This window comes from Gobius niger (genome assembly GCF_951799975.1).
Source record: "Gobius niger genome assembly, chromosome: 19".
In the NCBI taxonomy this organism is placed as follows: Eukaryota; Metazoa; Chordata; class Actinopteri; order Gobiiformes; family Gobiidae; genus Gobius; species Gobius niger.
In genome coordinates this window covers 11080048-11093668 of record NC_136870.1, presented here as the reverse complement: position 1 = coordinate 11093668, position 13621 = coordinate 11080048, and the positions used below count along the sequence as shown (strand labels likewise).

At 39.5% G+C, this 13621-nt stretch overlaps 3 protein-coding genes across 5 annotated transcripts; 2 read left to right on the top strand and 1 right to left on the bottom strand.

The window, feature by feature from the left end:
- Positions 1 to 123: 123 nt before the first annotated feature.
- cUnh8orf33 (chromosome Un C8orf33 homolog) lies at positions 124 to 1872 on the bottom strand. Its single transcript, XM_079576711.1, has 5 exons — positions 1713 to 1872; positions 1166 to 1635; positions 991 to 1081; positions 521 to 667; positions 124 to 427 (listed from the first exon to the last, which is right to left on the bottom strand). Exons 1-5 carry the CDS (start codon positions 1738 to 1740, stop codon positions 237 to 239), a joined length of 927 nt encoding a protein of 308 aa, XP_079432837.1. The 5' UTR covers positions 1741 to 1872; the 3' UTR covers positions 124 to 236.
- A 1250-nt stretch (positions 1873 to 3122) lies between these two features.
- h3f3d (H3 histone, family 3D) lies at positions 3123 to 4062 on the top strand. The gene is made up of 3 exons (XM_079576965.1): positions 3123 to 3289; positions 3402 to 3555; positions 3647 to 4062. Exons 1-3 carry the CDS (start codon positions 3162 to 3164, stop codon positions 3773 to 3775), a joined length of 411 nt encoding a protein of 136 aa, XP_079433091.1. The 5' UTR covers positions 3123 to 3161; the 3' UTR covers positions 3776 to 4062.
- Positions 4063 to 6072: 2010 nt separating this feature from the next.
- On the top strand, positions 6073 to 13588 carry chlsn (cholesin). Of its 3 annotated transcripts, none has more exons than XM_079577911.1 (6): positions 6073 to 6206; positions 6724 to 6861; positions 6937 to 7041; positions 11595 to 11803; positions 12049 to 12130; positions 13202 to 13588. In XM_079577911.1, the coding sequence occupies exons 2-6, from the start codon at positions 6733 to 6735 to the stop codon at positions 13379 to 13381; spliced, it is 705 nt and encodes a 234-aa protein (XP_079434037.1). In that variant the 5' UTR covers positions 6073 to 6206; positions 6724 to 6732; the 3' UTR covers positions 13382 to 13588. The 3 variants fall into 3 exon arrangements, with proteins under 3 accessions (XP_079434037.1, XP_079434038.1, XP_079434036.1); XM_079577912.1 differs by lacking the exon at positions 6073 to 6206 and adding an exon at positions 6484 to 6547 and having other exon boundaries at positions 6940 to 7041; XM_079577910.1 differs by lacking the exon at positions 6073 to 6206 and adding an exon at positions 6484 to 6547.
- The last annotated feature ends 33 nt before the right edge of the window (positions 13589 to 13621 follow it).

The following is a 13621-nucleotide window of genomic DNA, read 5'->3' as shown; positions in this document are numbered from 1 at the left end:
CGTTCCAGATCTCGCAGTGTCACTTTTTAGGGTAACTTTCATAAAAATGAAATTGATACAAATGCTTTATAATTAAATGCACAGTGTTTTTTGCCACCAATGTTTATAATATACTAAAAAGGAGGACAAAACTAATTCCGTTCCACTACGAGAAAAAAACAAAACAGGCATGCCTTCAAGTCGTAGATGCACATCAGATCACTGAGCACGAAGAGTCTTTAAGACATACAGACAAATTACAAAAAATTAAAGCGAAACTGCTCCTTTGACGGTGTAAAGACAAAGCTCTTTTCAGGTGCTGCTGTCAAATCAAGGTTGTTCGAGTCTGTGTCGATCTCTGACGTTGTAGCTTTAATGCCAGCTCTACGATGGAAAACAGACTTTTTGGGAAACTCTGACACAGCTCGGAGTTGTGCAGAAGAGGTTTCTGTTGGGAAAGTCAGACATTTTACAAACTGACATGGTAATTGCATGAATTACCATGCAAATCTAAATACTTGATTTTAAAAGTGTAGCCCACCATTCTGAATAAGTTTCAATTGTTTGGATTTCTCCTCTTCCATTTTCTTTCTGTAGTCTCCGGCCATCGCTCTCATCACCTGTCTTTTCTTGACCAGTGGAGCTTTAGAGCTGCGTAAAGTCTTCAGGGCCCGTGATGCATCTTCCTCTGCTCAAAATGATTCAATGTTAAGAAATAGAAAGTTATTGAAAAGGGGGGAAAAAAAGGAATTCAACACTACAGAATTAAAAAATGCACAACAGACTATTGACAATATTTTCTGTGATTAAAAAATTACACAAATGTACTTGAACATGGATTATACTGGACCTATTTAGATTATATTTAGTTTCTCCAAGCATTCATGTACCTATCATGTTAAAAAACTGGCTAATAGTGAATCTAAATCAGAAATGTTAGTAGCTTTAAAAGTGATATTTCAAGAAGCAGCATTTGCGCGAAGGCTGATTTAATAACGAAAATGCACTTACTTTGTTTTGATGTGGCTTTGTGGGATATCAGTCCCTGCTCAAGTTGCTCAATGCACCAGTCGAGTTGTCGTTGTAACTGCTCTTCTGTACTCTATAACAGAACCATATTCATTTTAAGTAATAGATTAAAAATACATTCAAAAAAAATACTTTATTATTTATAAATCCTACAAACCAGCTCTGCTTTTTCAGTGTCTTGTTCATCTGCAGTCGATGCCAGTGGCTCCTTTTGCATGTTGCCTTCTGCCTTGTTCTTTCCAGTTTTCTTCTTTTTCTTTTTCAACTTTGATGATGCTGGTGTGTTTGGTAGGGAGCTGCCTTCTTGCAAAGGAGGATTTCCCAGCTCTGTGCACTGCTCCTTGTTTGCAGAAGAAGCATCTGAGATCTCAGTTGTGTCCATGTTTTCCTCTGGGAGGTTTTGAAAGTTGAAGGCAAAAGCAGAGCCCTGTCCAGTGAAGGTTAATTGGCTGGTTGTATGCTCGGTCTCGTGCGAATATGAAGGTGATTGTGCTTGGTTCTCAATGTCTGTACAAGTATCTTTGTCTTCTTGGTGGAAGTTGAATTTGAAGGAGTTGTCACTGCGAGTCCACAGTGGCTGCTGCTCACTCTTCCTTTCAGCAGAGTTTCTACATTTGGGCTCGATATCTGTTGAAAAAAAGATAATCTGTTGGAAAGTACAACTAGCATGTTAAATCTCGATAGAATATGAACAACAACTGTACCTATCATCAGCACTTTTTGTTCGTTCATTGTCCAGGTTTCTTCGCATGAGACGAACGCCTAAACCATGTATTAATATATTATTACAGACGTGCATCTATTTTGAGCCGACACAAAAATGTTTTTTTCATGTTGTTCAAAAACTTACCACTGACTAGCACCACATGTGCATGTCCGACTGGCCCCCTTTCCTACTACATGTAGTTCCGCTGGTGGACTGTTGAAGAGAGGAAGCCCTGAAAGGAGTGGTGATAGTACATAAGTTAATTCATTATAAATGATGACTGATTTTTTTTCTCTCTTCCTGCCACCAAAGATGTTTGCTTAGGTCCAAGCCACTTTGAAATAGTTTGCACTAAAAATGCAAAATGGTTACTTCTGCCAACTGTTGTCAAAACAGAAACATAACTGCATGACCTGTATGTTCCAATAGTTTGCTTATGTTGTGTCTCTGGCTCTTATTAATTTAGGTTAGTTACTCTTTTTTTAGTTTGCTTATTTTCATTCTATTTTATTTATTTATTTATTTTTGACCAATTGCGTCAAAGCAGGGCTGGGTTTAACCAATAATAGAGTCCGAGGGGCGGGCTCAAACGGCTCAGCTCTGAGGATATAAATAGCTCCAGCTTTCGTCCACTAAAGTAGTTCATTGCGCCACCGAAGAGACTGCACGCTGTCTGAAGAAACACGAACGACAGGTATTTTGTTTCATTTATCTAATAGTGTTTTGTTTTTGTTTTATTTATGTATCATCATGTCGTGGATAAATCATTGTCTCTTGTGCCTTTTATATGGATTTTTATTCAAACTGTTGGCGAGAAGGCGGTTTGTCGTTAACAAAACAAAACGGTGCGCGCGCGCCATGTCGGTGGTTAGCTAGAGGTTCAAATGCCTAATGAAAGTTTTTGATATAGAATATTACCATGGCTTTGAGTAATTATAACTAATCTCAATATATTTTTTTATCAATCTGTGTTGTATTTGATCGTTTTACTCAACTGAGTAGTTTAAGCGCTGTGGGAATAATGGCTACTGGCGCCATTTTGCAGCCGTTCATGCTAGCTTTAAATTAAGCTTGAGACGTGTGTGTGTCTCCTGTGTTAATGGTGGCAACTTTTTGCATCAGTTTTCTTTTTTTTCCTTTTCATTTTTATATAAAAGTTTAATTCAGATTTGGGTATAGCCGCCTGGCATCACAGTGAAAGCCTCCCCGCCAAAAGTTGTACTCTTCACAAGAGTCTTCAACGCGTTTGTTTATGTAAAGTGTTATCTTTGAAGGCTCCACACATTTATATATTTATCATGCATAGGTGCCTTTTCATTGCGACCGCGTCGGAGAGGCTATAAAAGTATCTTTCGTTAGTGGAACGGATGGATGGTTAAACATGTACTAGATGGTGGTTTGTTAATGGCAATCTTTTGTTTCTTTTGCAGAAACTTCTTTTTGAGTCATGGCTCGTACCAAGCAGACCGCTCGTAAATCCACCGGAGGAAAGGCGCCGAGGAAGCAGCTGGCTACCAAGGCCGCCAGGAAAAGCGCGCCCTCTACCGGCGGAGTGAAGAAGCCACACAGATACAGGTGCGCTTGATGCCGCTCTTATTGACTAAAACCGAGGTCACTGGTGTTCGGGGACCATTTTGTATCACTAGGCTGCCTCTTTTCTCAATAGTTAAATTTTTCTCCACTCTAGGCCCGGTACTGTCGCTCTGCGAGAAATCCGTCGGTACCAGAAGTCCACTGAGCTGCTCATCAGGAAGCTCCCGTTCCAGCGTCTTGTCAGGGAAATCGCACAAGATTTCAAGACTGACCTGCGTTTCCAGAGCGCAGCTATTGGAGCTTTGCAGGTACAGTGGTGGCTGGAGCTAATTGTTTACTATGTCTCGTTTTGTTTCTGTTCTGAACTTTGTTTTGTATTTTCCCCCTGCTCAAATGTAGGAGGCCAGTGAGGCTTATCTGGTCGGACTGTTTGAGGATACCAACTTGTGCGCAATTCACGCAAAGAGGGTCACCATTATGCCCAAAGACATCCAGCTGGCCAGGCGAATTAGAGGAGAAAGGGCCTAAGTTTTTTTTTTCATTGGGGGTGGTTTGGAGGACAGAGGGTGTGGGGGTTTGTTTTTGTACATCATACTATACCAGCATGTGTACCATTTTTAAATGTTTGTAGTTGCATGCATGTTTTTGTACTTTTGACTCTTACTTTCTCCTAATCTACTGGTAGCTTAGAAGGTATCTGTATATTGTGGATAATTCACTGCCTCTCAGGTTTGACTCCATTAGTCTACCATAAATCATGTGTGCTTGTTCAAAGGATTCCTTGTGCTGTAAATAAACTTTTCCGCTACCTCAAATCAGTGTTGAGTATGCATTTTAGAAGGGATAGTCTGCTGTTGCCCTTTTGTCAAACCTTCCTTTTAAAATCCTGAAAATGATGTAATGGCCTGAAACTCAAACATTGTGTTTTGACAACTGATGTTCCTTGACTTAAACCAATCGTGGTAAACTAGGGCCTAATGTAGGTGCATTTACTGAGTGCAAAATGTTTTTTGCCCTTGTAATAAAACACGTTAAGGTAACTTCCCCACCATTAGTGATACTGGTCCCTAGCAGGAAAAAGTCGGGCCAACTGAGCTGCAATGAATGTCACAAGATATAAACAGTAGCTGAGCTTGTTTATTCTCAAGTGGTAATGGCGCACAGGATTGAGGAAAGAAATGAGTGAGCCCACAATTCTATAATCTCAAAATGAAGTCACTGACAAAGCATATTGTGGATCAAAATGGCAATACGTCTGTTGCACCCACTCAACTGGCGCCCCTGCTGCTTGTAGCTCCATAAATTACCAAATGACTTTCTTCATGGGCAGGATTTGCCAGTTGAAAAGGGCCAAAAGTGACAGCTTGACTGGTATTACTTTCTGTTCTTGATACATGTATTGGTGCCTCGGGTCATTTAGTCCATCACCACCCACCAGTTGAGAACCACCGATCTAGATACATTTTTAGCTCTATACACAGACAGCAGGCTGAATCAATCAATCAAGACATTTACTCAGAGTATTGAAAGACAATAAATATATAATAAGTCCATTTTTGTTAGCTGGGTTTTGTGCCAGGTTCGTCTTCGTCTGGTCGCAAACTCTCATGCAGTGATTTGTCTATTTGTTCATCAACATTAGACAATCCCCTCAGTGCACACCAAAGCAAAAAAACAGTGAAAAATATGCTTATGGGCAGCACTTTCTTCCAGGGTCTTTCAAACTGACTGCCCATGGAGCCGTCCACTTTCCAGGTCCTGTGACTGGCCTTGCTCGTGGAGAACTTGATGGGCTCACTTGTCCGTTTATCAGAAGGTTGTTTTGACTCGGCGTCCAGTTGTGAGCTCAGAGCCAAGGGACGAACACTGCTCAGCCTGGTGAAAACAAACAAATTAGCAACACCTCAACTACTTTACACCAGTGTTCATTTTGACAACATATTTTAATTTAGTTTTAGTCTTAGTCTTTTGACGAAAATGTAATTCGATTTTAGTCGACTAAAATGGCAAGTAAATTTAAGACGAATTTAGTCGACTTTGCATTGATAATATTCATTTTAATCATATTTAATCTTGTTCCTCTGCTTCATGGAGCTGCTCCACATGAACAAAGCTCAGAGCTGATCCTTTGGCAGTGAATTTACATGATCTGAGGCTCTTTCAGATGAATAGAAGTTTGGATGATTTTAGTCTCTCCCTTTCATTTTTATTTAGTCTTATTTTAGCCGACTAAAATATCTGGACATTTTAGTCATAGTTTTAGTCTCATGAACAACATTTAATTTAGTTTTAGTCGTCAAAAATAACACTTTGACTAAAATTAAGACTACATTTTGGTCGACGAAATTAACACTGCTTTACACTACCACTGGATGACAACCACAGACTATTTATTGGCCAACTATGCAAGAAATGACTGGAAACTAATGCCACCACATATTCTGAGTCTAGTACAGTGGTTCTCAAACTGTGGTACATATGAACTCCTGGTGATACTTGGGGTTCTTTCAGGTGATACTCTAGTAATAGAAGACAGCAGAGATGTATTCAGCTACTAAAGCTTTTTAAGTTAAGTCTTTTCTGATATAGACATAGTTTACACCTATATTAGATATGGTTTTGGTGTGAGGGGAGTTTTTTTTTTTTTCTTTCTTTTGAAGTGACTCATTGCTCCACCTAGGGATTATATTATAAAAGCAGATCATAACAAAACTGAATTGGGATATAGTGTTTACAAAGAGGCTCAACTCACACATATTACAATGCTTTCAGTTTTGATGTGATAAACAGTTCCTCTGTCCTTGCCAACACACAGACTAACGTGACAGGCGACTTACCTCACGGTCGTGGTGTTGTACTGGAAGATTCCTCTGTTCAAAGGGACCCGAGCCAATCGCCTCAATACTCTTCCGATTGACCGAGACATCTTCACGGAGACGAGTACTGGACAAGAAATAAGGTGCAGGGCAAAACACTGTTTATAAAACCATCCTTCCTTGGACAGGTCATGTAACTATCTGCCGTGCAACCACATGTTTACACCGAAGAGAAACACGTTATTTTTTTTAAAGGTTCCGCTAAGATTATTTCATCTGACTGAGTAAATTATTTAAATGTTATTCTTCCCACATATTATATTTGTATAAAAACGCTACAAACTAGAAGAAAGTATTATTTTTGAGAGGGTGCGGTGGCTGAGTGCGTGTTTCTGGTCGGTCAGTAAAAACAACTGCACATCCGAGTTGTCACGCGTCGTCCATGGTTGTTCACCACGCTTGATTGTGTTTATTACTCATCTAAGTAAGTTACAGGAATCATTTTGTTATATAAATGTGTTCGCTTTGTATTGCAGTTTTATTAGATACAGATATGTATGTAGATATTTCCATTGATACCACCCTCTTGTGTTTTTACACTTTGTTTATGTTGTGCTGGAAAGATTTGATCACTGTTTCGTGTTTGGCTTTTGTTTGCAGTCCTCTGTAATGACAAATAATAAACAGGCAAACCCCGATTTACAACCGAAACGAAGAAAATTGGCTGTAAATGATCCTCCTGGTGACTCCAACCCTGACCATGAGGCTAAAAAGAAAAGAAAAAAGGACAAGCTGGAGGTAAATGGTTGTTTTAACTTCAACAAATTGCAAACCACGCAGTTTATACTGACTCTTCCTTTACACTTTCTTCAGCAGGTTAACTCAGAGATCTCCAGTGCACTAGTCAAAGCAAAGGATGAAATTCAAAAGAATAAAAAGCACAAAAAGATTAAAAAGAAAAATCCAGAACCAGCAGAGGTAAGGTTCACTTATGTTTTCAATACTTTTATATTCTGTCACTTTTAAGTGTTGATGAAGAATTATTTTTCTATTCTTTATGCACATACTTAATAAAGAAGCATTTTCTGCCCTGCCCTTGGACATCCATATACATAGATCGCAGGCTCACCTTAAATTTGGTAGCTGGCAGAAAATGCAGTCCAAATATCATCCTTTGAGCTTTCTGTCTACCATGTCAAGTTTGATTCTCTTGTAATGAAGAACTCTATTCAGTTAGAATCTGCATGTTACACCCGAGCCACCGCTAAAGACAACACAAACAGACGAACGCATAAGAACCAAATGATGTTTGCTACACAGCACTCCTTAATTTCAAGAAAAATACTCAGATGTACAAGTGCATGAGCGTGCTGCTTTTTCTGGGAAGCCCTTTAAATTGAAGACTGTCACCTAAGATCAAGTAGAAATGTGTGACCCTTTACCAATGAGGCCATTAGGAAACACAGTATGAAGATAGTGTACAGTATGCACTGGACATGATAAAAATAATATGTTGTTTTTGATGAGGATCTTTGGATAGATTGTGGAGATATGGAGGGATTGTGAAATTGTTTTCCTTGACACCATTATTAGTAAAACATAGTTCAGACTGTATAGATGTAATTCACAAACTGAACATTTTCATGTATAAGTGCTGTTGTTGCATATAAGGGCCGTATGAAAAAGGGACCATTTTGTTGATAAATGGTTGATAAAACTGTTGTCGATGCAGTTTAAAAAGAGGAAATGTAAATATTTCCAGGATATTTGCACCAGAATATTTGCTCCTAAAGTCCTAATAATTCCATGATCCTAGTTATTCTGAGTTAGTTGTGAGTATGAGCAGGAATAGCACAGAAGACATATCTAAAAATAAATCAACGGTCTTCATTTTTATTTTGTTGAATCGTTTTTTTTATTGAAATCATCCAAACTGTCTTGTTCATATGCAGTAAAATGTACAACAAATTAACTTAATGCTTGAACTGTAACGTTGTAATTGGACTGAAACTTTGAAGAATAATCAATTTTACACAAGTATGACAGTATACTGACAGCCAATAGACATTCTTACAGTAATACAGATTACAAATACAGATTACAGATTATTGCCACCTTATTCATTAGGTTTTACAATAATGAGACAGTCAAAACGGCAATTTGTCCTAATCTGACAGTGTTCTGCACAAAGAGTGACTTCACTTAATTTGCCACGTGTGGCTTTGCCTGCACACAATCTGTAATCCAATGCGCTTTCTTTTTTTTCCTTATGCAAATTATTCCCAGAAAGAATACTTCATTTAGCTCCACGGTCCAGCTGCACCTGCAAATGTAACCAGTTTGACTATTCCATTAGCAGCATTTCCATCTCTGTGGCATTTAGGCTTTGTACAAAGTGACTACAATGCTTATACGCAGTGTTGGGGAGAATACTTGCCTTCAAATGTATTTTGTAACGTACTGCCTTTGTCTAATCAGAGTACTGTATTCTAAATACTTTTTGAATACTTTCACATTGATTGTCATTATATTTATGTATAAATATGGAGTATAATTACAAAAATGAAAACTACGATTGTTGGAACACCTGTTATAAACTCACTTACCATTAATTAGGAACTCATAAACTCTCTTGGCGAATGGAGCAGATGCAGCATCATGTGACACATGTGCAGTGTTTGTATGAACTGTGGCATAAGGCGTTTTAAATCTTTATTTTAAGAGGAAAAACAGATCAACATTAAAAGTGATTTCTTGATAATGTGCAATATGGAGCTTAAATGTAATGATTCAGTACTGGGATGTATTGCCTTGATATTTGGAAAGTAATTGTATTCTAAATACTCTCAAATAGTTACTCCCCAACACTGCTTAATAGCGTACATTTTCCTAGTAATGTCGAGTGATTGAAAAATATCAATATTGGAGGTGCATGTCAAGTAGTATGATAAACGTTTCATTTCAAGTGCAACTTTTTGAAACATTATTACTCTTATGTAGTACCTCATAAAGAGAATTTATCCCAATGAATTAAAATAAAAGTGTTTTTCAGGTTATTTAAAGGAACTACTGGGGGAAAAATGCTCTGCTTCAAATGTATCTTATTTCATTCATGGTTCAATGTCTTGCAGTGTGTCTGAGATCTCTATCTGCGGCGCTATGATGTTGGGCTGTGCTTGTCCCGGCCTCTTGCAGCAGTCCCTCAGTTGCCTCATTACTGTTCTGAGCGTTTCTCGGCTTTGCCTGTGCAGCAGCAGCACCAGTATCAAACTGACGCTACTCCCTGAAAACAACACAAACTCAGACACATTCAGAAAAGCTTTTTCTTTGTAGCTTAATCTGTTTTCTTTCTGTAACAGTGCAGCTCTCATCAGCGCCACACTGTAGAAAAAGCCACAAATGAATAGCATTAAAGAAACGGTAACAAACACCGGGCCCTCCTCGGATCCCGATAGAAAACGTCCTTTAGTCTTCCATTGTCTCATGCAGCCTGCGATAAGGAGAGTGGACTGGATCAGAAATGGGACTAAAAATGCTAGTAAGAGTTTAGCCACTGCATATGGGAGGCACACCGGATCCATAAAGCATCCTCCCTCCTCTTCTCTAGGTCCACCAATGCCAGCCAACATTACTGATATGAGCAGAGAAGAAAGTATAACTAAAGTTGCACAGACTCTTGGCCTTCTCAATAACACGTGCGATGGCGGATCCAAGCAAAGGACATACGCCAGGAGCACAAGGACTAATAAACTACTGATGAATACTGCGTTTATTGTAAAAGAAAGGGCAGCACATCCCAGCCCTGTGGTCCTGAGGTAGTGCGGCCTGTGACTTACTGCATAAAGGGACAGCAGCAGTAGAAGTAACTGTAAGCCACTGAAAGCCCAAAGTAGACAGTCCAGCCAGGCCACCCTCCTCTGAGCTCTGAACGCCAGCACAAAAGCGTAGAGAAGAAAGCAAGCCGCGGCAAAACCAACCGCAGACAGGAAGCTATAAACAAAATTGGCTGTGGAGGTAATGTCGTTCGCTGAAATTTGGTCCAAAGGATCCGAGGTCCGCGCGAAGGTGGAGTTGGGGTTTTGAGTGGAGTTGTCAATGAAGGTGTAGCTGGAGATAAATTTTGTGGGGCGAGTGTTTCCGTCTGCAGGCAGTGGGTCGGTGGGTGGAAACGACTGGAAGTAGAGACTGCAGTTAGTTCACAAAGCATAGCTGTGTACAAGCCAAGCACTTTCTATGAGGCATGCCGTAAGTGCTTCTCCTAAAAATAACTTCTTTATTGTGTAAATTTTGGATTCTCTATTCACAACATGCCTCAATCATCACAATACACTTTTCTTTTTAAAAATCAACAAATAATTTGGTTCTCAAGTATATAAAGAGCACCTTTAATATATTTCATGGGTAGGTTTGTTCATGTGAGTGATGGTACAGTAGCAGATAAAGTTACAACAGTGGTTATTTAAAAGATATTCTAATAGTAGTTTTTGGCTACACAGTTGTTGAAATCGACTTTGTGCCATGTGCCTTTTGCAAGTATATCAGTCGCTCTTGACATTCTCAGATACTTTTGCCAGATAAAGAGGAAGAGAAGTGCAGGCTTGCTATTTTTCGTGGTACTGACTTTCTCTGAAGCATATCTTAAAAAATCAAGCATTTCCTTCTTTGATAATTCACTTCACTCTTTGCTTTTGTATGAAAAACTTAGAGCAGCTACTTTGTCTCCTTTGAGAAACCGTCTGTTCAAGAAAACATATGTTTCCACTTACCATTTTCTGCCTAGCGTCTTGCTGACACTCTTCAGAGCTACTGTAACGGCGATGCAATGCTAACTGTATCTCTCCCAAACCAAATCACTGAGAACAATGCTTGTTGGTTGGATTCTGCTTCTCAGTGCAGTGGTGTCTTTATTTTGGTGGGCAGAATACTTTCAGAATGACTTTAAGGACGCGTGATCAGACCGATTTCCCTCCCACTTTCTTCATCACTCCACACACCAAGAGCTGTTACATGAGAGCATACTGTGTCCCTTGTTCTTCCCCTGAGAGCCTATAAATTGCCTTCACTGTGCTGTTCACTTTTTTTGCAAATTTTTACCGTTGAAACGGCTTTCATAGACATATAGAAGTATGCATGCAAACATCAGATTTATTTAGTTGTACAAAAATAAGTAGTAGTGGGATTTGGTTCCCTTTTCCCTAATGAGAACATTGATTATGAAATCGCATAATTATGAAATTATATTACATCTTGGACACCAGTTTGTTTTAAACCCACACAGAAATGCATCATGTAAACACAGGAAATCTCTATTTAGAAGGGCTAAGCGACAGGAAATGATCCAACCAAAGCATTTGTCTGTAGCACAAACAACTAAAGGTTTGCTAGTAAATGTTATTGTGCAAATGTTATTGTGCATGCATAAATAGCATTAAGCCAGAAACAAATCCTTTTGAATAAATCACCTAAGATAAGACTGAACAGGAAGGTCTGTTAATCTTGATAACTTACTTTGTTTTACTTTGGTTTGACAGGTTTCAGATCCACCCAATGCCCCAGAGGAGATTGTGCTCGAGGGAGAGGAGGACTTGAGCCCTGAGGAGAGGAGAGTGCTGGAGAGGAAGATGAAGAAGATCCTTAAGAAAGAAGAGAGGAAGAGGCTGAGGGAGGAGGGGGAGACGGAGTCCAAAACGGACTCGGATGGACCCACTGCTGCGCAAATGGCTCTGGACTATCTCACCTGGTAAGAGAGTAGGAGAGTAGCAACAGGCCCAAAGTACTGAAGTACATAATATCAAATACTGTAAGCTACACTTAAAATGCCGGTACGTAGAAGAATGAATGAGTTATTACAAATCAAAGAAACCACTCTTCTTATGGCAGTAATAATGTAATAACAGTGAATAAACAGAGAATAAACATGACTATTGTCTTTAAAGGCTTTGTGTCAAACAGTACAAATAACCTTTTGTGGTTTTAACTTTTCAGCTGGGCTGAAAACAGGGGCGAGTGGAAGTTCCAGAAGACCAGACAGACGTGGTTACTGCAGCACATGTTCGACTTAGAAAAGGTAATGAACTCAAGTTAGAAACAGGAGTTTCAGAGGTTACGTTTATAGCTTTAGCTTTCTGTCTAAGGCTGCATCAACTAATGTGCATAGTGCATAGAGTATTTTTGATTTATTTGGTTGGGACAGTACATGTTAATGAAGATACATGGGTCTCATGCATGTAAACAAGCCACACCGGATTGTAGCCATGGGCTAATTTCCATCCGTCGTCCCCCATGCACACTCTCAAACAAACTCTCATTCATCCTTGCCTATTGTACATGTTTTTAGTGGTAGGGGAAACCGGAGTACCCGGAGGAAACTTACACAGACATGGGGAGAACATACAGACAGAACACAGAAGTATATACAGAAAGGCCCTGTCCCTGGTGGGAATCGAACCCTGGACCTTCTAGCTCCGAAGCAGGAGCGCTAACTGCTGTACTACCGTGCCACCAAAGTATACGGTAAATAATTAAGGGAGTTTAACAATATTGTAGGCACGCTCAAACACTCATCTTTATCTTTGACTACAGCATGCAGTCATTGAAGCAGTTTCAATAAGCTTCTGTTATGATCCAATTACACTGGCCAGATTTTTTTAATAAGAAAGTCGGCCCACTGTACAAAGTGTTCGCCAGGAACCTCTTTCGCAATGTGAGCCCGATGAATCCTGTCATCTTGGAATATTTATGATAATTATTTAGGGATAATTATTTAGGGAACACCAGGAAGCCTGGGTGAATGTTGTGAGCTGGAAGGTTATTCCAGTCACGAGGGGCCCTGAACTCTACGGACAATGAAGAATATCTGATCGTTATGCCTGTGCATAATAGAGAAAATCCATTGAGGTACTCTGCTGACCTCATTAATGACCACTTGTTGCTGAAACTTTTGTTTGTCCAGGCAAATTATTTTAGACATTTTTTTCCTATTCTTTATAATGCTTATATAAAACTATTAGTATATTGATACAAATGAATGTATTGTCTTGTTTTCTGTTGTTCCATTTTAAAGATTTTGAAATCCAAATAATTAAGTCAACAATGAAGCCCATTCATCAAATGTCAACAACAATGTATGTTTCATCAGGTTTCAAAGGACAAGTTTGCTGTGCTGCTGGAGTACTTGGAGGGTCTTCGCGGAGCAGCAAAGGACACCTCCGTCCAGAAGGCCATGGCTTTAGTTCAACAGTCTGGAGAAACGCAAGATGATGCAGCCGTCCAGCAGAGGGCACTCAGAGCTCGGGAAGTCATTCAGCTTTTATCCTGACCCACCATAGAAGGCACTTGATATAGACTGACTCTAGTGTTTTTGCGAGGAAATGTGGCACAGAAGAGACATCGCCATTGTCCTGTCCTGTTCAACAGCTAAAAAATTATCCATCAATACGGGTACATGCTTTAGCCCTTTGAGACTTCAGAAAATAACATTTTTTTTGGTTAAAAGTGTTCTGTATCGTGTAATCCATGTCTGATCTATTCTGTCATCACGTTCAAAAATACTCAAGTT